This window comes from Callospermophilus lateralis, chromosome 18 (genome assembly GCF_048772815.1).
Source record: "Callospermophilus lateralis isolate mCalLat2 chromosome 18, mCalLat2.hap1, whole genome shotgun sequence".
Lineage (NCBI taxonomy): Eukaryota > Metazoa > Chordata > Mammalia > Rodentia > Sciuridae > Callospermophilus > Callospermophilus lateralis.
Genome location: NC_135322.1, coordinates 63,575,811 through 63,600,640, shown reverse-complemented (window position 1 = coordinate 63,600,640; position 24,830 = coordinate 63,575,811). Strand labels below are relative to the sequence as shown.

Genomic DNA, 24,830 nt, shown 5'->3' with positions numbered 1-24,830 from the left:
CAGACCCAGAGGACTAGGACAGAAGATGGCCAATCTGATTAAAGGTGCTGTTCAGACATACGATTTCTCCTTTAGAGGTCATCGGGGAACCTTAGAATGAAACCACTTGTTACTGCGGAGCTCAGGGGCTTGTGTGCCTCCATCTCACACCTACCACCCTGCTTGAAAACCCGAGCCAACTGAGGTGCAGCTGAGGATCTTTAGGTCTGACCTGTGAAACTATGTGGAGTTGGTGGTTGCCCCCCACCCTGGGGTTGGGGGTTGTCTTATGAAAGATTTTTCTCTTAACATGATTTAGGAAGATTTTATTTTTTGGATGTTGTCAGAAATTACAGCAATATATTCATAAATACCTAAATTACTACATTCAACAAATAATATTACAATACAGTTAATTCAAACAAGTACACTTAGAACAGGTTTAGTTTCACAGCATCTAAACTGCCCCCAGGGTGACCGAGGCACTGTTGTCCTCCCTCCCGCCCGAGTCTGGGTTTGCTGTCCTAGCAGTGAAGCACAGGGCACATACAAGTGATACAACCAGCGAGCATGTCTTCCTCAGATCAAGGCAGAGTCAAGCAATCAAGCGCTGGATCAAAAAGCTGGGGACAGGCTACTGCAAGTAGTGACCTGAAGTCAAAGCATGGTTAACAGGCAGAGTCGAGATCCTAATCAAGGGGCTAATGTACTGTAGGAAAGGAACAGAATCTGCTAACATTTCCATCTCCTGGTGGATCTTGGGAATTGTCTACACTTTACGTGGCTCAGAGGGAAGGGGCAGATCTGGTCTGAAATTTAGCTTACTTTTTGAAATTTGGCAGTATTGTGAGCTACTTTGAGGGAAAATTCTGTTACAAACTTAACATTTCTTGTTTCATTTCCTTGCTTCTAAAGGTGTTGGCTCCTTTTGAGACTCAGTATCCTTAGGAGTACAAGCTAGGATGATGACAGTACCAATTAAGATTAGAACTGAAGATGTGGAGTCCTGTCTTTGTGGTCATGTTATCTGAAAGGAATGGATTGGGGGCTGTTTTGTTAGTTTGGCTCTGATTATATGAAACAACTCATTTAAAATATCTGGTTAAAGGTGGAACCACATGACCTAGCATCAGAGGGTGTCCCTTGCATTTAGTGAATTCCCCATCAGGACAGATGGCGGCTGTCTCTTCCAGGTGATATGGCAGACACAGAACTGAGGAGGACTGAGGTATTCACATAAATACTGACACACAGGTTACATCATCAGTTCTAGAGCAGATATGATGTACTTCTCAACTTTTTTAAAAACATGAAGAGGGCTGAATAGAAAAAAACCCTTCAGTTTGCATGTTTTTGTTAGCCCAGGTGAGGACAGACATGTGTTGTGTCCACCCAGAATCATCTGACAATGGGTGTTTTCAGAGCAGAGGGCCAAGTGCGGGGTGGTGTGTTGTCCTATGTGAGCTGCTTTCTTACCTTGCCTTTGTGCATACTGCCTGGTTTGTACTTGGATCGTGATTGTCATATTACTTCTTGAGCACAAGAATCTTCAGAGGTCTCCACGAGCGGGAGAACAGGGAGGCAGAGCACAAGAATAGGGAGGCAGAGCACAAGAGCAGGCGGGCCAGGACGGGCTTCCATATTGCTAGCTCAGCACCTTGGCTCGCACCAGCAGAGCTCTGCTCAGGTATCTGTCCTCTGCTCTACATGCCATGAACTGCCCCCCAGTGTCCAACCTAGGGAGCACCTCTCAGGTACAGGGTGGGGCTGTGCATTTCCATTAAGTAATTAGATCTACTTTTCCCTTTTACTTTAGTCAATGCCATTACCAAGGTTGACTGGCAGAAGCACCCAGACACCTGACATGGCAAGCAGATTTTAAGCAGAGAAATTCAGTGGCAGTTTGCCCCAACTGCTGGCTGTGTAGCTCCCTCTGCACACCTGTGGAGCACGTGGCTCCCTTACTGTCTCGTAGTGGATTTTGCGGGGAGGAAGGTGCCTGACGACTGGCAATACTGCTGGCACTTATTGTCCGAGTTGTGCTAATAACTGGAAGGTTCTTGGCAGGCATACAAACAGGCATGACAGCAGCCACTAGCAAGCTGCTCTGCCCAACAGTACTCACAAGAGCAGCACCAAGTGACCAGGCCAGGTGTCCTGCCCTGTCCACCCCCAGGACAGCTAGGCTCTGGTTAGGGCCCTCTCCTGCAAGAGGTACTTGAAGGAACAGCAGCCAGGACTGGGAGGCACCCCATTGCTTCGTGGGGTTGGGATCTGCCTGGTTTCCGGCTATTCCTGTCCTGGTAAGTTCAAAAGGAGTTCAGCTCAGAATCTGTTGACCCTATTTCAGGCTTCCACAAAGGTTTGCATCTAGATAAAGCCTCTGAGGTCTCTACTTTCCACCTGCTGTCTGGTGTGTCGGAACGCTAGGGCAGAGTGTTCACCTCCTGCAAGGTGCTCCTGGGAAGACCTGTGCGTGTGGCTGACCCACCCCGGCTGTCTTGCTCCCCTGACCCCCCTCCTCACTTGCCAGCAGCGGGTTCTGTTTGCTCTGCCTGCTGTTGCCTCGCCCAGTGCGGGGGGGAGGACACGCATGGCTTTCTACATTGGTTTCTGGTGCAACTCAAAAATGAAGTGATCGCATAGGCGCCAGTGGTAAGCTCTTTTACTTTTCTTCTTCTTTAATTTTTAAAAACACTTCAATATTTTAATGTCCTGACCAGCAGCAGTACAAACACTAAAAGCAAGTTTGTTTTTTTTTTTTGCCCAGAAGAAACAAAACAAAACCCCCAAACAGGAAAAACAAACAAAATCCCCCAAACCACATATTAAAAATGGCAGGCTTTTTATAACAATAATTAAAGTAATAAAAACATACAAAACTTTTTTTTTTAATATATATACACAGTACAAGGCTGAAGCACCTTTGACTTTTCTCTCAAAATTTACGTTTGTATGAAAACACCACCCACTGCAGTAACAATTTGGTGGGTGTGAATATATGTATACATAGAGCTCTGTACATTCTCCCCCATGGAGTGATAGAAAGGTACCTTCAGTCGTGGGTCTTTTTATCTTTAGGTGAGAGCATTTCCAGGCAGAAGCCTTGGATTGCTCTGTGTGCTCCTAGGACCTGTTGCTTTGAAGATAATTTTGCAGAAAAGTAAAACAAATAAGCCCTTTACTGAGGTTGCACCCAGCCTTCTCGTCAGCTGAAGCAAGTCCCACTCCTTGTAGGAACGGGGCCAACTCCAGGGCCACAGCAAGAGCAAGCCTGGTTCTTGCAGCACAGTAACACGGCACCACGAGGAACAACCAGCCGGGTCTGATCCAATCCCGTGCACCGGGGGGCGATAAACAGTATCGTTTTAGTGTTGGTAATGGAGCCTTCATTTCCAGATTAAAAAAAGAATGATGGGGAAGGAGGAGTAAAACCACCTTTGGAAAGAAAAACCATGGGCGTCCTACAGTGGTTGCTCGCTGAGTACAAGAGGTGATCCGACTGCATTGAAGTCAAGGTGAGTGCGTTCATTTTCGTCTGGAGCCTGGAACCCTTTGCTTCATGCATGGCACATTCTCATTTTTTAAGCTTCAAACCTCCCAGTGAAAAATATTAAATATTCAAGGTAATAAAATAGATAATATTTCTATACTATAGGTTCAGCCTAGTGCAAGGGAAACCGTCACCTCGGGTATCCCTTAAAGCAGCCCCTGGGCCAGTGCATGGCGGGCAAGGCAAGGCACTTCCGTAAGTGGTCCAGTTCTGCCTGGAGCCGCTCCCTCTCTGAGACAATCTTCTGCTTCTGGCTCCTCAACTCCTGGGGAAGGGAAATTCTTATCAAAATACATTCATTCCATCTATAAGTGTGTGGATTAAGCATGTGTGGTGCACGCGTGTGCCATGGAAAGGCAAACCTGGCACTAGAATGTCAAGCTGGGAAAGGGATGTTTTCAGACAGTGGCCTCTTGAGGACAGTTTGAACTGGCTCTTTCAGAGCCTCAGACTCTGGCAGTACTTACTCTTTGGAATGGGGGACTGAACCCAGGGGTACTCTATCTCTTAGCAAGACCCTATCATAAAACTTTATTAAAAATAAAGTTATTTTTTAATAAGTCACTGAGGCTGGCCTGGAACTGGCAATCTTCCTGCCTCAGCCTCTGGAGTCATCAGGTTTACAGGTGTAAGCCACTGTACCCAGCAATAATATATGCTCTTAAAGAAGCAGCATGTTCCACTGTCTCAGCTCAAAGTCTGAGTTCTTAGAATCCCCTTTGCCAATGAAATCCTCTTCTGTCCTCTTGAGCAAACAGCAGCATGGGGAGACTGATGCAGGCAAGGAGCAGCTCTCAAACAGCACCTCTAAGTCCCACGAGCTGAAGATAACCCCCCTTCTTTGATGAATCTTGGCTAACTCACTGATGTCTGAATTTCCCCGTGAAATGACAAGTTGTGACCTCTTTAAGGAGATTTCCCCTCTGAGGGCCTATTCAAGTCTCAAGACGACACCCGCCCCCCAAACACACACACTCACCGCCATGCTGTGGGAGAGCTGCTCTGCTGCCAGACTGAGGCTGTAGTGCTGTGCCTCCAGCCGCCGGCACTGTGACTGTAACACCTGACGCTCCAGGTTTTGCTCTGCAAACACAAGAAGTGGCAATGCAACATCATGCAGGGACTACATGTCTTCCTGGCCCAGCAGCAACTAGCCTCTCTCCAGTGCAGGTAGATGAGGCCTCTCCCGGGGACCATTGTGCCTGCTGCCTTTGACTGTACAAATTAAGTCCAATCATCCAACCGGATGATAAAAGATCTTGAATCAAAAGGCAGTTTAGGAAGACAGTAGGGGAGAGTAAGTCTTTGTTTTTGAAAGCTGCATCTTAAAAGCCAGGTTATAAAAGGCAAGCTGCCCAATTTCAGAGAGGCTAGAACAATTTTGATAGCATTTAACAAACCAAAATCCCAATCCCAAAAGTACTGACAGTCCAATTCAAGGAGTGTACAACATCGGGGGTGGGGATAACATGGAAAACATTAACTTGACAATGTACATCATAAACTCAGCAAACTTAAATGGAATGCTTCCAAAGTTTCACCAACAGGAGTCTACTAATGCCTCAGCAATACAGGTCCTAAGTCATTGACAAGAAAATCAGAAATATGAAAACTCAAAAGGAAGGAACCCCACTTATTATTTGCAAAAGGTCTGTTCATCTATGATTGCTACTTGGGACTTAGCTTTTTCACTAAGTGAACCTAAAACTAAATCCAATAAAAGAAAACTGGTCATGGATAGGCATTTTAAACCATAGTTGTATAAACAAAATGCTAATTATCCCTAAATCTGTAAATTCAATGCAACTGAAAATCATGACAGGATGTTTTTTGGGGATGGGAGTATAATGTAACAAGATGATCCTAAAATTCATGGGAGGGAGCCAAGGAAGGGCTGAAACTAGCTGAGCAATAAGCTCAGAATCAGGACAAGTCTTTTCAGATAGAGAGGTGCTAAGCTAGGGCCCAACTTAAAACACCCAGACAGATCTGCCTCCATACACACAGGTGAATCCCAGGCACGAGAAAGCAACACTTGAGAGACGCAAGAACATCTCATAGAAGAGCATCCTCACAGCCCTGGGTTAGGGAAAGAACTCCAAACAAGGCATTGGAAATGACTGATATGTCATAACTTTTTTTTTTTTTTTTTTTTTTGTATGACTACTGGAGACTGAACCCAAGACCTCCAGCATGCCAAGCAAGTGCTCTAGCACTAAGTTAATCCCCAACCCTATTAATTTTGTTATTTTGAGACAGGGTCTCACTAAGGTGCCTGGCTCGCCTCGAACTTGTGATACTCCTGTTTCAGCCTCCTAGGTTGGTATCATAGGAACATGTCAGTGCAGTGTGCTTTTTTTGACTTGTTTATGAGTTATGCAGTGCTGGAGGTTAAACCCAGGGCCTCATGCACGCTAGGCAAGCGGTACACCTCTGTGCCACACCCTAGCCCCTGAAATCCCACCTTAACATTACTTACGGCATAGCAATCTACAACATTGGGCAATAAATAGCAGGAGGCAAACAGTGGTACCTGAGATTTGTTAGCCATGCTGGCACAGGCTGATGGATACCCAAGCATTCCCACTGTTCCCCTATGAGGTCTTTGTGGACATTCTGAGGAAGAGGCGGTAGGAAGTGGTGTGCTATAAGCACAATGGCAGTGACCTAGTCTGGGATTTGTGAGCCTGAGCCCCCTGGTCAGACTCTCTGAAGGGCTGGAGTGTGCACTCCTAGTTGAGGGCAAAGCGGCCTGGGTTGTGCCAGACTTGGAAAGCCTTGGGCAGAATCAAGAAATGAACCTCGGAGTAGAGTTAGCTCAAAACATAGCCTTCATCCATGACACACTCCTTCCAGGGGTCCCATCATGCCTCTCAGGGACACAATCACAGGCATGGTGACCAGGTTGGCTACTGGGACTTGGCACACTAGGTGACAGCCCAAGGAGAAAGGCCCATGTCTAAGCTGTCATGCTGAGTAACAGGTGATCACACACAGCCAATGCTCTCGTAATTCACAGTGCCCAGGGGCTGGGGCACAGCTCAGCTACCAGGTAGGTGCCTGACATGTGCAAAGGTCTGAGTTCTAGCCCAGTAGCCTCCATGCCCAAACCCCCAAACTGCCCCAGCGAGAATGGCCTCAGCTTTGGGCATGAGGAATTACCAGTGCCAGAGGCAGGAACCTGAGGAAATTCACCTTCTGGGACCTGCATCTAGTTATCCAGAAAAAGCTCCAGCACTGACTCCAAAGCAGCCCCTGAAGCTGGCAGGAGTTTTGTGTCTATAGGTGCTGCTTCCTCCCCCAGAGCCTGTACCTTCTACGTGTTCCTGGTAAGCTTCAAAAATCGCCTCGATCCCTTGCCACTTGCGCCTGGGGGCCTCCTCCTCCTCCTCCTCTTCACCGTCATCCTCACCATCGTCCTCCTCCTCTGAGTCTGGGTCCATCTCCTGTGTGGAAGGGCCCCTCCTCCCAGGTGGGAGCTCCTGTTGCCCGTTATGCTGGGGCAGGGGGACCCGACTGGAGGACTGCAGCTCAGGAATGTTGTAGTGGACGGATGTGTCGATCTTATGGTTCTGCTCTGCAGACAGCACAGCCACACTCCCTGGGGAAGATAAACCAGGCCATCTCAAGGAAGGGTCTCCAGAGGCTTTGCCCTACCTTTGGTGCAGAGTCGCAGGACTGCAACCTGCAGGCAGATTAAAGATAAAGCAAGCCCAAGGTGGCTCCTTACAGGAAGATGGGACTCCTGCGTGACCTTGGGCAAGTCCATCAGTTTGAATTTCTAAGCCCTCAGTAAATGCAGCTCCTCCCTGGAAGGGCGTGAGCATTTCAGTCCCTGGGCACAGCACCAGCACCCGCTGTGGCATACATGGCCCTGCTGCCTCTGGGTGCTGGCACAGTCAATAGCCTGGCATGGCAGGATGAAGAAAAAGCAGGTGAATAAAACGAGACAGGAAAAATTATCCCAGGACCACATAGAAGTGTGTAAGGTGTGGCTGGAAGGAGCAGGAGGGTGGTTCAAAGTTCGTAAAAACCATCTCAAAATCTACCCTAAAGAGTAGGGACCCATCTGCGTCTTGTAAAAAAATTATCCTGAAAAATGGTTCTTCCTAATAAATTCATGATAAAAATCCAGTAACACTCCCTAATTTTTGTGGAGTTGTTCCCCCAACCTTCAGTGCTGGGGATGGAATCCAAAGTCTCATGCATGCTGGGCACGTGCGCTACCACTAAGCTGGCCCCTCGCCCTGGGGGGTCTTTTAATCACTGCACAACCCACTACCCAGAGTTCTTTGCTTCCTGGGGCCTGATTCATCTCTGCTGACAGTGTGAACTCGGGTGGAAGACCCAGCTCTGTGTCAGAGCTGGATGTCTGTTAGTTCAGCTTTAAAGGCATGAAGCACTAAACACCTAAACAAGATCTGGCATAACGAGTGACTGGCTACTGCCGTTCACATTCATCTCATGCCCAATAGTTGCTTGTTGAAGTTTTTTTTTTTCTTTTTGGTGCTAAGAATTGAACAAAGAGGGCACTTTGCTATTGGGCCACATCCCCAGCCCTTTTTACTTTTTGAGACAGAGTCTTGCACTTGTGGTCCTCCTGTCCCAAGTCACAGGGATTACAGGCTGCACCATCACACCCACTGTTGAGGATTTTTAAAAATGTCGAGTATTGACTAACTGTGAATTATATGCAGTAATCCCTGTTCTCTGACCTTCAATGACTCCCACCAAATTTAAGAGGAGGTGGGAGTGTGGGACCAGGAAAACAGTGCTGTCACTTCACACTTCCTGGGTCTCAACGGAATGAGCACAGGCACACTGGTGCCTCATCAAAGGACCAGAGGGGCCACTCTATTGTAGAAGACACAGCAGCTCACGTGCCCTTACTCATGGCATCACCTGCTCTATGACCTGGGAGTGTGGTCCACAGATCAGCAGCATTAGGTTTGCCTGGGGGCGTGTTAGAAATGGAGTCCTGGGTCCTGCTCTAGACCCCTGCCTGGTGAGATCCCCAGGTGCCTGATGGGCACTGAAGTTTGAGAGTGCACACACATGGCTGTGCTGAGCAGCTGGTGTGCAAAGACATTAAGCAGCTGCCAACTCGTCCTGGGAGCAGAGTGGGACGGGCAGCTTCATTACCTTTATGCTTCTGCAGGGCCTTCTGTGTGGACTGCAGCACCGACTCGTGGAACTGATGCGCAAACTCTTCTGCCATGAAGGGCTCCCACGGCTTGCTCTTCCCGTTGATGCTGTGGGACAATGGCACAGGAATGTCCTTGGGTGCAGCACCCCGGATGTAATGAAGCATGCTCAGGTTCTTCTTGCCCCCAGGGGCCTCGCTCAGCCTGGCCTTCTCACCGCTGGTAGGAGCTGGCTCCTGGACTCTCGAAAGCTCTTGGGGCCGCAGCTGTTCTAGTCTCCCAGTCTCCGCGGCCTTTGGGATGTCAGACAAGGAGGCAGCGACCCCAACAGGCTTATCCACCTCCAGAGAAGCTGGCTGTGTGGCTGGTTCTTTGAGAGACAGAAAATGAGGGTAGGTTAAGAGCTACAAGTTAACTGGCCGAGTGTCTAGCACGCAGACCCTGGTCTCTAGGAGCTTATGTTCAACAAAGACCTAGTGCAAAAAGCCAAGACTTGGGGACACTGAATTAAAATTGTTGTGTACGCGAATAAGGTCTGAAGACACGGAGTGCTTAGAGGCAGGTCCATCTGGGAACAGTGCCTCCAGAGAGCATCTGGGAAGAAACAGATCGGAAGGAAGAAGCAAGTCACTTCTGGTCCCGAAAAGGTAGGGAGTCGTTTAGTCCAGCTGGATAGAAAGAGCACCCGAGCAGCAGAGCTAAGAGGACTGCACTGTGAGGCTTTCTGCTTCCTTCGCTGCACAGAGGCACAGTCAGACTTGAGGAAGGAGGTGAGAGCAGGTGCTGGCGTGGTGGGCGCAGACAGGCTCAGGCCTCAGGCCCACCCACGATGACCACCAGGTGGCTCTATGGCAGCAGGCACCCTCCCTCGGCTCTTGCCCACCTGTGAACACATACTGTATCCGTAGACCTGAACACTGTGTGCGAAACACGAACTGTACAAAGAGAGACGGAGAGAAGGCGGAGAAAAGCGCTGTCTCCAGCAGGTCAGGTCTACGACGAAGACGACCTGAGGGTCACCTCTGACCCTGGGCAGCCCATAGTTCCAGCTGGTGGTAGGTGGGGCTGTCCTTCCCTTACCGCTCAAGGAGACGGCAGGACTGTCCCTCGGAGAGTTTGTCAACGAGTCTGCTACTGCTGCTGACAGTGCCCTCTGCTTCACGGCATGGAGCATTTCAACAAGCCTCTCTTTGTCTGTGAGAAAAGCAGCCTGAGGTTACCGAGGCAGCCGTCCTCTGAGCGGGAAGGAAGGTGGGAGTCTAGCCCCACTGTGATTGGCAGGGCGAGCCCCTCAAACTAAGAAGAACTGAGAGCGAGTGCCATGAGACGGAGCCTCTGTCTACACGTGGGCCAGGTTCCTGGGCTCCTACCGCACGTCTCAGATGTGCTCCAGACCGCTGTGGCACTCTTTAAGAGACAAGGAGATGGCCCCTGTGAAAGGAGACACTCTGGGGCACAGTGCCCCCTTCCGGTATATGTCTGGTGCTTCAGCGCCACCCCAGAATCACAGCCATTTCCTGAAAAGGAATGCAGACCCCAACAAGTTCCACCCCACAGGTCCTGTTTCAGCGGCACTTCCTGCCAGCTTTGAAACCGAAGAGGCCGTGGTGCTGATGCTTCCTCTAGAAATTCAGCCAGGTGAAAAGATGATTTTTGCAAACAAAACTAGACATGTTTCCAGGGATTTGTGTTGGCAACCAACCTGTCACTAACCCTTAAAGGGAAAACAGAGCACAACCTGCTGTTACAATGGGAACAAACTGCTACATCTCAGGAAAGGAACATGCTGAGGCAAATAACGGGACCCCGAGGCCCTCTTTGCTTTCCCTTGACTTTCTTAGCACCAGGCTAGTGTGTCAGGCAAGCTGAGGAAGCGAAGAGCTAAGGAAACACCGCAGTACACCATCTCTCCTGCACGATGGCTTTGAGCCCAGAGGGTCTTTCCCAACATGGCCAGACCCATCTGGAAGCATCTTTCAGGGCAAGCTGTCTGCTCAGCATGTGTTGGCTGTACCTGGTGGCTACAGGCCATCCCTCTACCTCCCTCTCCAGGCCTTCTGCCATCAGAACACAAAGCCCAGAAGATCTTAGCAGCCCACCCAAAGGAAGAGCCTGCAGTTTGCAAGCCCAGAGTGCCTGATGAATGGAGGGCAGCATCTCCCACACTTCCAGGTAGAGTCCCTGAAGTGCTGTGCCTTCTCAGGCGCTAGAAGATGGAGAGGTGCCAGGGCAGCGTCAGCTCCAGATAGGCTGCACATGCAGGAGAACCACTAGGACTTCATATCCACGCAGGATGCAACCAGAAGAAACGGGCTCAAGTGGGGAGCAGCCCTGGTGGGCCTGCTTCACAAGCACATGCCCCCTGGGAGCCCCATCTGCCCACCCACGCGGGCGTGAGGCCGTACCTTTCCTCTTCTCGGCACTGATGTGTGTCAGATTGAAGATGGTCAGGAATTTCCTCTTCTCCTCGAAGTTGGGACTGTTGTTCATCTCGTCGGGGCTATAGCGGGTAGACAGTGCGAGTCTCGGTGAAGGCGTCTGCCGCTTACTCTGAATTGCCGGGGGCGAGGGGCTCCTCTCTCTCAGCATCCGTCGCCGCTTCCTCCGCTTCTGGGCCACCAGTTCCTCCTTCTGCTGTTGGGTGGTCAAGCCAAAAAGTTGCAAAAACTCTAGCTTCTGGATTGGGAAAGAAAACAAATCAGTTGGAAACCACTGTAGTGGTCTGCTCTCGCTGTCCCGGGGTCCCCCTCGGGGGTCCTCCAATCTGCCGTGGCCAACTCGGTGCCAGCGATGATGGACTAGGGGATTCAAGACTAAGAGCCCAGCCCCAAGCATGCCCCAGAGGTGAGGAGGCCACTACCTCGGAGGACGTGTCCAGTTTGAGGGGGGGCTGCTCGGCTACGCAGCGGAGGTGGGCTCTGACCTCCTCCTCGTCGCTCTCATCATAGGACTCATCGAGGTCGTAGTAGTACCCTGGTGGCAGAAGACTGCACTCAGTCAAGGAAAGACCAGCCACCAGGCCATCTGCAGGTCTCTTGGAGCACCCCTAAAATCAGTTCCTTCCCACCCCACTGGCCACCTGCACTAAGAACTGCAGATGCCTAGTTGGCCTGGGACCAAGTGACTGGGCAGACAATACCCTCTGGCAGGTGCCGAGGGTACACACATGCTCCCTCCTACTCTGACCACCCAGCCTCCCCCTGGGAGGCAGAGCCCTACTCCATGGTCACAGGGTTGCTGGCCTTCTCTTTTACAAGATGAGTGGGGAATAAAAACCTCAATTGGGCCCTAAATCTAACCTAGATGAGCAACCCAGTAAGATGCTGCTACACTCTGGCTGTCCCAGAGCCTCGCAGCCAGGCCTCTTCCCTGCTTTCCCAAGCTCTCTGGCAGCTCAGCTGCTAGCTGAGCTTCCTGTACCAGCAGAACAGTTAGGAAGTGCCCAGCTCTTGGCCTGGCCAGGGCAGCGCCAGCTGTGCTCTGCACTCTCTGGCCACCTGTCTACAATTGACACCAACCCTGTACTTAGAGCCCTGCTGGGCCCAGGTCTGGCCTGTCACCAGCTTCTTCCCCTGTTAATGCTGCACTATTAATATTTAACACCACTTATCAATCCCGTGCGTCTGCAGCACCATCCTACACGCAGGCTTCAATTTACCCATTTGGGACAGTGTGCACCATGGCAAGATAGGGGGTGGGAGGTCCGGGCCTGTCTCCCCAGTGGAGGTATCAGATGCTGTATAAAGGTCTACAAATTTGCCACCTGAAGCCTATTAACACTCCTGCACTGGGAGCAGGGTGAGCTGGCACTAGGAGCCCCCATTTTGCTAAATTCCAATTCTCAAGCAGGCTGGGTCCTAGGGGGCTTCACCTTTTTCCTGTGCCTCCCGCCGCCGGCGCTCCTCCAGATCCAGCTTGCTGACCAGCCTCCGGCGCTGCTGTAGGAACTCATCATAGATGTAGGAAGGGTCAGGCCCCCTGGGTGTTGGATGCCGGTAAGGTGAGCCAGGCTTCAAAGGCCCACTGAGCTCCCCGAAGGAGGCTGCCTGGGGGAGGGAGGCTCGCTGCTGGCCCAGGATGGTCTGCGTGGACTTCTCGAGCTCAGCAAGAAAGGGCCCAGGCCCTGGGGGGAAGGCCTGGGGTTCCAGGCTTCCTGCCTCCCTTGGTGGAGGCTGGTACTTGTCCAGGGGGGCAGTCTCGCGCTTCCGGGGCTCCTCAGCCTTCTCTGGGCAATAGACACGCTCCACCTTCACCAGCGGCACAGCAGCCTGGCGGCTGGGCTCAAATGCAGCTGGGTGGCTGTGCAGAGTGTGGCTCTCAGCCCGCCGCGTCTCCAAGGCAGTGTCCATCATGGACACTGGGTTCCAGAGGGCCGTGGGCACGGTGTGGTGCTGGGGCTTCGGGGAGATGAGAGGTGGAGGCCCACCAAAGTGCTGTGGAGGGTCGCGGCTGCCCTGCTCATGACGGTTTGGTCCTGGCCTATGGAGACAGGAGTTGAACCCATCAGTCACTCATGCTGCCCACTGGCCCCTAAGGTCCCCGTGAGGCTCCCTTGAGAAATGGGTAGGAGGGAAAGGAAGAAGGATGTCGCTTGTGTGTCACATCCCAGGGCTGGGGTTTCAAGTCCTCCACTCTGAAAACCGGGACAGGCGTGTACAGACCTGCCTTGAGAGGACACGAAGGCTCAGGCCCAGGGTCCTGCCTGCTGTACAAACACCCGTGAACACGGGCCTCACCCTGCACTTTACCAGCAAATTCATCCCTCAGTGAGATGTGGGCCTACCTCGGGCTTCTCCTCCAAGCAATGGACAGGTAACAGAGGGTGGGTCAGCCCTCTGTGCAGGGGCCGTGTCTGTCTGCCCAGCCTAGAGCCAGAACAATAATGAGGGAGCCATGCCCGTGAGGTGGGGGCCCAGCTGCTGCCCGGCCCCCTGGTGGTCCCCATCAGAACTGCAGTGGCTCCTACCTGGGCAGGAGGGTGGTGGGGATCTTAAAGCAGAGGACCTTCCTGTAGACATGAAGCTTTTCACATGGTTAAATGTTTCCCCTCTGCATTTAAAATGAGTCATTTCATGAATGGCTATTTTGAATGTGTACCTATCTTCCAAAGCTTTCTTAAGACACGTAAAATGTTTGAATCCATGCTGCCCACTGGTCTAGGTCAAGAGTTGCAGGGAAGAAAAGGGCACAGGCCAGGGTCTCAGTCCTCCCTCCCCACCCAGCTGGGGATCTGTGTAACAGGGCCATTATGGCTGCCCCTCGTTATACAGTCCCGGCAGTGACCCCACAGCAGTGAACATGGAGACCACCACCAAGAAACCGTATCCACAGGAGAACAGCAAAGCAATAAAACCATTAGTTAGAATAAATATTTCACACACCAGGGCCAAACACTGAACGGTTTTCCAGCTGGGAGCGCAAGAACCCCGTCAGGACATCAAATTCATGATGCTATAGGGCTACGAGTACAGCCAGGCAGAGGGCCTCAGTGCCCCAGTGGCTCCCCAATGGGAAGCACGTGTGTAGACCAGGCCCTGAGAGCCCTGAGTACCAGGGAGGCTGGATGTGGCTGGTGGACACTCTTGGGCCTCAGTGTGAGGCAGATCTGCAAGTCAGAGGGCAGCTCCCTGAGCAGATAGGGCTGATGCAGAGGGACAGTCTATAGCAGGGGGGACCCCTTTGCAGCTGTGCTGGGTAGACAGGGGGCCAGGCCTAATGCCCTCCCAGTCACCCGGATTAGCCCAGCTAATCCCCCTTGCTGCCCTGCTCAACAACAGAGCAGGGAGGGAGGGAGGGGAGATTGGAGCGGCAGGGTGCTGAGTCGCAGACACCGCAGTGTCTTATCGCAGACTGCACCACAGCTGCTGAGGGCTGCAAGATGCTCAGGGATCTTCCCGCCTACCCTCCTTGTGCTGAGGAAAGAGAACAGAAGCTGTGTCCCTGGGAGGCACAGAAGGCTTGGCTCTTCAGAATGAGGACATGATGCCCATGCAAGTAAGGACAGGGAGGTCTAGGGGGCGCTGGTGACCAGCTTACAACGCCAGTAGGGGCCTGATGACAGGCACAGGTCTCCTAATAAATTCGAAGAGGGTTTAAAAATAAGGGATCTCTCTTTCATTTTAAGCAATGAAGCACATCTTTTCCTTAAATAAAAACTAAAGGCAGTCCCCATCTCATGGGGAAAATGAAAGCTGAAAAGAAGAAGAAAGTGGAGAAAACAGGGATTTTAGTACATAAGGCTCCTCCCTTGCCATCTTCTGGTACCATAAATGGTGTACCAGGGCTGCCCCTGACTGCATGTGAGGGAGCCTGATGCTGGACCTGGGCTGGGTGGCTCTGCCCACAGTGCTCCTGAGCTGGCTGTGCCCTCAACTTCCTTGCCGGAAAAGGGAATGGGGTGAGGCCTGGAACCCACAGAAGCAGGCACCTCTGCAGGGTGCTGGGCTAACCCCAGGTGCCCCCTCATGGAGGTCCCTACACCCACCCTGTCCCACCTGCTGTCCCACCTGGTGCTGTCGGGCCGGTGCTCCGCCTCTGTGGGCACCGGGGGCCGGCCCATGTCCAGGTGCTGCTCCAGCACCTGCTGCCGGAACTCGGACACCTGTGACTGCCGGTCTTCCTTCTCCTGCCGTAGCCGCCGCTGCCGTGCCAGCCACTTCTCCTCCTCATTGGTGCGCTGGATCAGCAGGGCCGTGGCAGCACTGCTCCCCGGCAGAGAGAAGATGCCGTGGTTGGAGATGAGGCTGGGCACGGTGTGGTGTGGGGTAGGTACTGGGTGCAAGGGGTGCTGCACAGGCTTGGGCGCCTGCAAGCCCATGTCCTTCAGCTTCTCTGTGGGGAGAAATGCTGTCACAGCAGGGTGCCCCCAGCCCTTCTCACTGCCTTTCAATGGACTCTTCCCACACCCTCATGGGAGCTCTCCGGAAGCACATCTTGTCCCGAGAGCAGCACGCTCGGTGGCCGGCCAGCCCATTTGTAGTGGCGCAAGCAGAGCCGTTACCATTATTAAAAGCTATTTAATTAAAAAAATTAACAACTTTCAATGAAATAAATAACATTCAACACAAGGCTGGGGCTCATCACTTCCACGCTCTCGGGGCTACCCATCTACCTCTCCTGTACTGGGTGCCACCACGCATCTCCAAACTCTGCTCACCAACATGACCCTGTGGCTTGAAACCAGTCATGCTGGGAGTATTTGTGCCCCGGCAATTGGCTCTTTCCCTGCAGTGCCAGGTGTGCCACTGACCCTCGGTCCCTCCCTCCTGCTGACAGCCTGGGTACCTGCTCGGGTGGGGGTCAGCTGCTCCGAGGGCTTGACTCGCTCTTCAGCCGTGTGGCCCCGGAGCCCGTGCAGCTCTGCCACAGGCAGGAAGGCCGGCTCCAGCGCCTTGGCAGTCAGCAGCTCCTTCTCCCGCGCCCGCTGCTCCCGCTGGCGCTCCAGCTCCCGCTCCCGCTCCTTCTCCCGCTCGCGCTCCAGCTCCTTCTCCCGCTCCCGCTCCTTCTCGCGTTCACGCTCGCGCTCCTTCTCGCGCTCCCGGTCAGCCTCTCGCTCGCGCTCCCGCTCTCTCTCCCGACGCAGCTCCTCGTCCATCTGTAGCCTGTGGGGCAAGCAGAGAGGGCTCGGGGACCCTGGAGAGGACGACCGGGGCAGCCCACCACAGGAATCCCAGGACTCGAAGCAGCAACAGAGAGAGCCGACTCTCCTCTCATCAGGGCAAGAAGAATCTCAAAGAGTCCAGAGTTCCATGAGAGATCCTCAAATGCCCTGAAGGCCCTTGGCCTGCGGGGTGCATCGCTAAGAGTGGAGAACTGCGAACAGGCCCGTCGCCACCCCATTGAGCAGGTAAAGAAACTCATCACCAAAGGCCAGGAGTCCACCAGACTCCAGCCTGTGCTTCCCTCCCCATGCTGTCCAGGAGTAAGCAGACCCCACCGCCCGCAGCCCAGGACAAAGCTCACCTCTCTGCACTAAGGCTGGACATTCGCTCAGAGTGCAGTGCTGCAAGGGACGAGTGGGCAAGCTCGGGTGGGTAGCGGACCCCAGAGAGGTGCAGGTGCACAGCCGATGGGTGCAGCGGGGGCAGGGAACTGGGGGCGGGGATGGGGTAGAACGGGGACCTCAGGGCCGATAGGCAATAGGAGTCGTCCATCCTGCATAAAAAGAAGGGATGGGGCGGGGGGGGGGGGTACTGTCACTCACAGGAAAGGCAAGCGTACCTAGCACTCGCAAAGTCCCAGTCAATAGGTGCTGCTTGGCTAGGTATGTCCACCTGTCTACGCACATTCCATGTGGCCAACTAGTAATAGGTGCAGGCCATGTCTTAAGGGCTGTTCACTTCTGATGACACCTATCATGCCAGGTTCAGGGGGTTGCCATCCTGAACAAGAATGCTACATGGCTTTCTCCAGGGCCTGCAACTTGCAAAGGCACCCTGCACACACCACACTCACAGCTACCAGCTGCTGTGGCTACTGCCCAGAGCACAAAGATCAGGGAGTAGCTGCCCAGGCCACGGGGCCTCCCTCCAGAAGGAAATGCCCGATGGTAGTTATGGGTTGGCTGGGACCTGGGGAAGGACATAGAGGCTGCCCCAGGCTTTCCTTGGGAGCATGGCCCCAGGCCCAAGAGACACCCCCCACCAGGTTGCACTCTGCAGAGAACAGAGCAGTCGGTGCTGAGCCCAGGCGGGGGTGGCTCACCTGAAGGCCGGGTGGGGGAAAGGGTGCGGGGCCAGGTAGCTGGGATGGTAGTAGGCAGCGGCTGGGTCCAGGCTAAGAGGGGGTAGGGAGGACATGCGCAGATCCTCAGCAGTGTGGTAGGGCCGGAAGCTTCTCAGGTAGTCCTCGGTCACAGTGCTGGGCGGCACCACGTGGTGCACGGGCCGCTGGAGGCTGTAGGGACAGCAGGCAGGCAAGCAGACAGGTGAAGGAGGCCTTCCAGCTGGGAAGTGTTGGGCTCCCACCTCAGGCAGCAGCTCGGCAGGGAGGGCAGGGCACAGATGCCCATCACCCCTGCTCTGGGCACAGTCCTGCCTCTCAGCAGTATGACACTGGCCTGCAGGTCCCTTAAGGTCCTCACCAGTGGGTATGGCTACAACCCCCAGTCTGGAGGGACTCCGGCACCAGGACAGCTCGCAGCAGGGCTCGAGCGAGTTAACAGTTTCGGTGTGGAATGGACACAGGCACAGATGGGGCCTGCTCCTGGGGCAGGGCCAGCCACAGAGGCCAGCGACCATCTGGCGGCTCAGGCTTAGCCTCAGCTGGTGCAAGCTCCAGGCGGCCCAAGCACGGCCAGCCAAAGCCTGCCTCAGGGACCCAGAGACACTGCCCTCCCCAGCCCTCCCCATGGCCCCAGCACTTACTTGAGTGGTGGGAAGCGGGAGTCCTGCACAACAGAGCTTGGGGAGAGGCCAAAGGGGTAGGGTGTGCTGAGCAAGTGGGAGGGGATGGCGGGCCCCCCCGCCTTCTCCTGGGGCAGTGGCGGCTCCACAATGAGGCGCTCCCGACCACTACTGCTGCTCCTTGAGGTGGCGTCCTGCAGGACAGAGCCAGGGTCAGTACCGGGAAGCCTGCGTTAAGGCCCCAGGGCATATGGCCAGCAGAGGCAGCTCTGGCCATACCTGGGCTTCTTCAGACTGTGGAAATGCCCCAGGTTCAGCTTCTGTTCTAGAAACATCCTTTCCAAGAGCTTTACTACCAGAAAAGCAGCACATGGTGTGCCGGGGTCACTCCTCACTGTGGCCTTGGCACCACAGGCTCAGCACCTCAGGAAGAGAGCCTGCACCCAAGTGGCCCTGGTGGCAAACAGAGGGAGGGGCTCACCCAGTCATGAAATGAGAGGAGGTGGCAGCTCCAGGGCCTGCTCCCCAACCTGGTCCCCCAGACAAAGAAGGGGTTCTATATGAACTGCCCCCCATAGTAGCATCCAGCCCATGAGAGGTCCTGCCTGTCCTTGTCATCTGTTACCACTGGCACCCCCCCGCCCCCCGAAGGCCCTTGCTTCACACCCGCACAACTCCTGGCCAGCAAACCAAGCTGACAGCGGACATGCTCCCTGGGCAGGCGTCAGCTCTGCCATTCTGAGCCACAGCAACGGGAAGCGGGGGTCAGGGCCCTGCGACTGGCTCCTTGCTGCACCAGCAGGAACAGGTGCTGAGCCTATCACCTGCCCTGGAGCCTGACCAGCCTACCCCTCCTGGTGCCACTCTCCTCTGTCCAGAGGCCAGGGTGGCACGGCGCACCACAGCCCAGCCAGCCCCTGCGCAGACAGGGAGGCCCCTTCTGCCCTCTACCTTCCCAGCACGCGCTCTCCACAGGACAGTCAGTGACAACTAATTGAAGGAGACAGGTCGTTGATTGGAATTTTTAATGAGTAGTAACATCTGCTCCTTTCTCTGTGCCCGGCAGGCCCTCGGCTCCCTGCAGGGCTCCTGCTCGTTCGTGACCTCTGACCTGCCCTCCCAGAAGGGGCATTCATGCAGGTCTCCAGGGTGGGACACACTCGGCTGCCCTGTGCCAGCCGCAGGATCCTCCAGCTGCCCGAATTACAGCAGGGTGGGCTCTCACCTGGACTTGGGAACAGGCTCCTGTCTAGTTCCCGACTGCTGTGCCTCAGTTCCCCCACTGTCACATGCCAGTCAGCCCAGCCTGGTGTAGCGAGGTTGGCCATAGAGGTGGACAGGATGCAGGTAAGGCATGAACTTGGGCTGGGCCTCACAGCTTGCGCCCTGCCTCTCACTGGCCCCTTGCACCAACATCCTCAGGCCACTTCCCGTGTGGGGCTCCCTGCACCTCTCTCTCCTCCCCACAAAGGACCAGGGTGCAATGGGTCCTGGGTGAAGGAAAGGACGGAGACACCTCTGTGCTTAAGACCTAGGATGGCCCAAACCGGATGGCACAGCCTCAGAGACCTCTGGGACCAGGGTACAGTCCCTAGAACTTCAGTCAGGACAGCCCCCACCAGCCCCCTTCTCCCCTTAGTCAGGGACAAAGCCTTGCTTGAAGGCAGCTGGGCCAGATGGCACCTCCCTGGCTGAGGACAAACTGAGGGAGGGGTGTACTCAGAGGGCAGGGGGCTCCGTAGCCAGACCCACGTGCCTGCAGCTGCCGTCTGCCTGGAGCCCAGCCAAGCCTGCACCAGGCACCTGAGAACTGGGTCAGTGGGCTGGGCCTCACTAGGTGAAGAGCGGGTGACAAGGCAGCACCTTCACCCTGAGCGAGGCAGGCCCCGGGTGGCCCCCGACAACCCCATGGTGGTGGTCGGTGTGTGTGTGTGTTGCTGCAGACGGGCATGTCAGGGTGCACCTGCAGGGCAGCTCGTTACTCCTGGGCAACGGCTGTGGGCGCAGCTGCATGAGGAGGTGGCAGGCAGGGAGGGGAGCCCCCCTGGTGACTAGGGAGGCCCCACAGCAGGCAGGCAGGAAGGCCCTGCTGGCTGCAGAACAGACCATCCTTCACCCACCTCTCCTTCTGCAGCTCACACTCCCAGGGACAGTGGCAACCCCCGGGAAGAAAGGGCCAGCACACCAACTGTGGCCACACGGAGGGAGGCAGGCCGGCCTCTCCCACAGGATTAGGCTCTCCACTGGGCCTTTGTGCCTTTGTGCGCATCACCTGCTCATCTGGCGCCTCCTCCCTCCCCTCCTCCCTCTGCATCAGGGGCTCACCAGCTGCCATGGTGAACTGCTGGAGCAGAGCTCTCGTGGTCCCCTCCCCAGGATCACTGAGCACTTCTGAGGCAGTAGGGACTCTCCTCGGGAGAGCCTGCTCTGGGCAGGAGGCATGTGGCAACCCCACTGAGCCCCGGAGACGTGTGGGGGCATTCACAGGCACCTTAGGTTGGGGTAAGGGCTCTGGTCTGCAGCTGGGCGCAGGTGTCCCTGGGAGGCTGCTTTTGGGTGGGAGCAAGAGCCATAGTCACCAGCAGGGAGGAATAGCACCTGGGTCTTAGTCTCCTGCCTCCCCCCAAGGTCAAGACTCTGACCCCCAGGGGAGGAGTGTGTGGCGAGAAGTCCAGAGGAAAACTCAACTCCCTTCACCAGGACTGGCCCTCTCAGGTGGCCCCGAGGCCCCTCGGGTCATGGCAGCAGGCCCTCCTGTCCTCCCTTTCCAAGCTGCACTTGGTGGGGAGTGAAGCCACACAGACAGGGCTCCAGGGGCAAGTGAGGCTCCAGGCCAAGACGCCAAGGTCAGCAGAGGCCACGTCAGGATGGAAGTCCTGCCTGGGCTAACTATTCCTAGGAGGGGTGCAAGACTCCTGCTGGAATCCTGGGGGGTCTCCACCCTGGAGTAGGTGGTCTGTGGCCTAAGGCTGGCTCCTGTCCTGCCTCAAGAGCAGTAAAGGTGATGACCAAGCTGCTGAGCCCAACCCCCACCCTGCCCAGCAGGGGAGACAGGGAGGGGGCGCAGGGGAGAGACAGGGAGGGGGCGCAGGGGAGAGACAGGGAGTGGGCGCAGGGGAGAGGTTTCCAAGCGTTAATTAGCGTTTCCAAGCAGGGCCACCCCTCTGGGAACATAGCAGAAAATTCAGATCCTGCTGCCAACGACGGTTCTTAATTAGGAAGGGCCCCTCTAGGCCCAGCACCAGGGTGCATGGCAGAGCCTGGCCCTGGGCTCCTGGGCTCCCTGGCACAGGCAGTCACCAGTGAGATGGGTGAGGGTCTATAGGCACAAAAGGAGCCCCCATGTCAGGAAGAGGCCTCCTCTGGGGGCTTCCAATGTAAAGACAGGCGAGGAAACTGCGGGACTTCCTGCCTGGTGGGCTGTAGCCAGCTCTTCCTATTTCTGTTCCAGGTCTGAGCCAGGTCAAGTGCTGAGCAGCCCCCCAACCTGACCAGCACCTGGGGCGTGGATGCACGTGGAGATGGGGCCTAGGAGGCCACACTGTGCACACCACTAAGGAGTGCCTGGTCCAATGACTGGAGTGCGCCCAAGAGGGGACCAGGACACGGGCAGAAGATGCAGTGTGCAAGTCAAGGAGAGGCCTCAAGAGGGACAGGCCCTGCCCACAGCCCCACCTCGGGCACTATTCTCCAGCATGGTGGGGAACAAACCACATTTACGCTGCCTAACCTGAGGTGAGGTGCTCTGTCCTGGCTACCTGAGCAGGTGACACAAGGGTCACTCAGCCCTCAGGCCCCTGCAGAGGAGACTCAGAGTGAGGTGCCAGTTCTGACCCCACCTAAGAGTCTGGAGCCAGCAGAAGCCAAGGAAGTCCTCTCCCTGGGGAGGCACCTGCCCTGCTCAGATGCCACTCACCGGACGGCTGTCGCTCCTCCAGACCCCGTTGACAGTCTTGGTTGGGGCGATGGTTACCACCGGAGGTGTGCTGGGGACACTGTGGCCCCCAGGGGGGACGATGATGGGACCCATGGGCACGCGCTTGGGTGTGCTGGCAGGGGAGCTATGGTTGGTGGCTGGAGAGGACACAGGTGACGACTCACTGCTCAGCGATGACCCTGTGGGAGGAACACAGCAGCTGAGTGGGGCCAGACCCTCCCTGCACCACCCGCCACTCCAGGAAGCTTCCCACACCCAGAGGTAGAGACGCCAGACCTGGTCAGTGGCTCAGCCATGGTCCCTTTGCCCCATAGGCTGGGATAGCAAAACCCAAAGCACCCAGTGCTCTAGTGCCACCCCTACCCTACCAGGGAAGCCCTGTCCCACAACCAGCTGTCCTGGCTCCAGGAGAGGAGGGTTGTGCATGTGGCCTGAGCAGAGCTGCAGCGAGCCCACCAGCAACTCTTGAAAGGGCCTGAGTGTCCTTGGGGGCTGGGACCTGGACTGGGTGGCCCAGGAGGCCAACACCAGTGTCCAGGAGGCTTGAAGGTCATCAGCAGATGTTCATCTTTAAACTTAACCCCGAGGTAAGTCACCACCTTAGAGCACAAAGCTAGTGGGTCGGATGTTTACCACGCTGCAGAAACACTACCATCCATTTCCAGAACATTCCTTGCACCCCAGAGAGAAGCCCCCGTCCCTCAGTGTCAAGGCAGGGGTCGGGCAGAAGGCGAGGAGGATGGCCTCAGCAGTGTGACCAGGAGGCAGAGGTCCCAAGGGCTTTTCCATCGGGACAGAACCTTACTTGAGCAAGGGGTAGAGTAGCTATGCAGACCCAAGAGGCACCCCTGCCCCCCCAGGAGGCACCCTGCTCCCTCAGCACAGTCCTGCCATCTCCTGCAGAAATGTGGCCCTGTTCTCTTTAACAGGGCTCCCTAAGCTTGTGTGTATCTTGCACAACTGTGCAGGGCAGCCACAGCTGTCCCCATAGCCCTGCAGGCCATAGCCCAGAGCTGCCAAGCAGCACGCTGTGCTCAGGGAGCCTGAACAGGCTCCCACCCAGCCAGTCCTGGTCAAGGTGGCAGTGAGGCCCGAGGGCTGTTGCCTGAGGCACAAACCAACCCCCAATTCTCCAGACAGACCTGGAAGCCACTGCCTATACCCCAAGAATTCTGCACACTTAAGTTGGCCAAACCCCAACTTGGGCAGGGCAGACTGAGGTGCAGACCCACAGCTGACACCTCAGAGGCTCAGAGCTTGCCAGAAGCTCCAGAGCCAAGTGTCCCCCTGGTGTCCTTTCCAGGGCAGAGAGTTATGGCTGGAGGCAAGCCGGTTTGGTTGGTCAGACCCACCTGGGGAAGTGGCTTCCAGGGACAGCAAGGAAGCAGGCACAGGGCTGACGCAGCCAGGCCTGGCAATATCCCAAGGTTCTTGGAGGGCCAGCTGGCTGCCGTTCCCTGACCAACCCCATGAAGAGAAACGCTGGCCCGAGTCCAGGGAAGGCTCGGCATCCTGAACCCTCACCCGACGCCAGAGAGAGTGCCCCTCTGCAGCCTCAGAGTGTGCTGGCCAGCGCTGCCAGCCCCACCCAACACGCCAGGGCGCCCGGCCAACTGAGCCACACCTGAGACGTTCACTAGCTTCGATGTGACCATGCGGCCCTGGGTACTGGGACAGAACACCCATGGCAGGTCCCGGTCAGACTGAGCAAGGGACGTCTGTCTGTACACGCTTGGATTGACTTGAAAAGTTCATTTTTAAGCTTTTGGGGGAAAAAACAAAACTCAGAAACTTTTTTCTCCAAAAATAAAAGTGGTGTTTCCTTGGAAATCTCCAGGCCTGCACCTTTGTGGAGGGGTGACGCCCACACCTGGAGCCACACCGGCCCCATGGTTCTTGCAGTCACCAACTTGAGAATGCCCCTTCACCCCAGAGAAAGCCTGCACCACCAGCAACCGCCCCATCTGGCCCCTGCAGCGGCTCCTCTGCCTGCACCTCCCGCAAATGGAATCCCTCCAATGCACAGGCCCCAGTGCTTGGCGCCTGTGCCGCGCAGCGTGCCATGGCTTACACCAGCTCCTCACCTGTGGCAGAGTGATGCTTCATGGCACAGGCTGTCACAGGCTCCTTATCAGGGGACCCCTGAGCTCAGTCCACCCGGCAGCTACTAGGAACAGCGCCACATCTGCCCAAGGCCTGCGGCGTACCCGGCCCAAGCCCTGGCCCCAGTCTGCACACACTCCCCCCCCCCATGGAGGGAACGTGGGTGTCCATGCTCCAGAGCCAGAAGGAAACAAAACCAACAAACCAAGAGCCACCAACAGGCCAGGGCGGAGCTCACGCACCCACGGCCAGGTCCGCGGCTCTTGGGGAAGAAGCTAGAAGGCCACAGGGGTGCTGGGTCCTTCCAGGGCCAGCGGAAGGTGAAGCAACCACTTCTGAGCCCCAAGGAGCCTCACAGACCCCTCTGTACCCTCGCTCTAGAAAGAAGACTGCACAGCAGCTGCTGCCCAAGGAGGACGACTCGAGCTGCTGGCCCGGGCCTGCTCTGCGCCCCCACCTCTCAGGCGGCCTATAAGTGCCAGGAAGGAGATGGGAGGGCGGGCAGGGCCCGATCTGAGGCTGGACAAGGGGAGGCCATCAACAATTAGCGGCCTGATCCCCTCCGAGGCGGGAGGCCCCTGCGCACCACCGTGAGCAGCAGCGATCGATGCCCGACAACACGCTGCCAATTAGCAAGGCCGCTCCGGCGCCCGGCCTGCATTCTCACTGCGCGGCTGGAGCAGGAGGGTTCGCCACCACTGTAATTAACTGGCAGCATTCAGCCAGGAGTTAGTCAATGAAACTGAGCCGGATTGCAGATGACAAGAGGC

General features: G+C 55.5%; 1 protein-coding gene across 11 annotated transcripts in view; it reads right to left on the bottom strand.

The window, feature by feature from the left end:
- Nucleotides 1-289: 289 nt before the first annotated feature.
- Nucleotides 290-24,830, bottom strand: part of Gse1 (Gse1 coiled-coil protein) — a 204,452-nt gene continuing 179,911 nt past the window's right edge. For 8 of the 11 annotated variants that reach the window (XM_076839249.2, XM_076839253.2, XM_076839257.2 and 5 more), the window contains 14 exons: nt 21,937-22,136; nt 18,042-18,214; nt 17,380-17,571; nt 16,639-16,830; nt 15,961-16,277; nt 15,183-15,507; nt 12,548-13,155; nt 11,537-11,649; nt 11,082-11,352; nt 9,757-9,870; nt 8,675-9,046; nt 6,846-7,133; nt 4,512-4,615; nt 290-3,797 (listed from right to left, as the gene is read on the bottom strand). In XM_076839249.2, coding sequence (XP_076695364.2) covers nt 3,663-3,797; nt 4,512-4,615; nt 6,846-7,133; nt 8,675-9,046; nt 9,757-9,870; nt 11,082-11,352; nt 11,537-11,649; nt 12,548-13,155; nt 15,183-15,507; nt 15,961-16,277; nt 16,639-16,830; nt 17,380-17,571; nt 18,042-18,214; nt 21,937-22,136 — 3,404 coding nt within the window. In that variant the 3' untranslated portion in view covers nt 290-3,662. Of the gene's footprint in view, nt 3,798-4,511; nt 4,616-6,845; nt 7,134-8,674; nt 9,047-9,756; nt 9,871-11,081; nt 11,353-11,536; nt 11,650-12,547; nt 13,156-15,182; nt 15,508-15,960; nt 16,278-16,638; nt 16,831-17,379; nt 17,572-18,041; nt 18,215-21,936; nt 22,137-24,830 lie in introns of those variants that run through there. The other 3 variants (XM_077105907.1, XM_077105909.1, XM_077105908.1) reach the window with 3 other exon arrangements.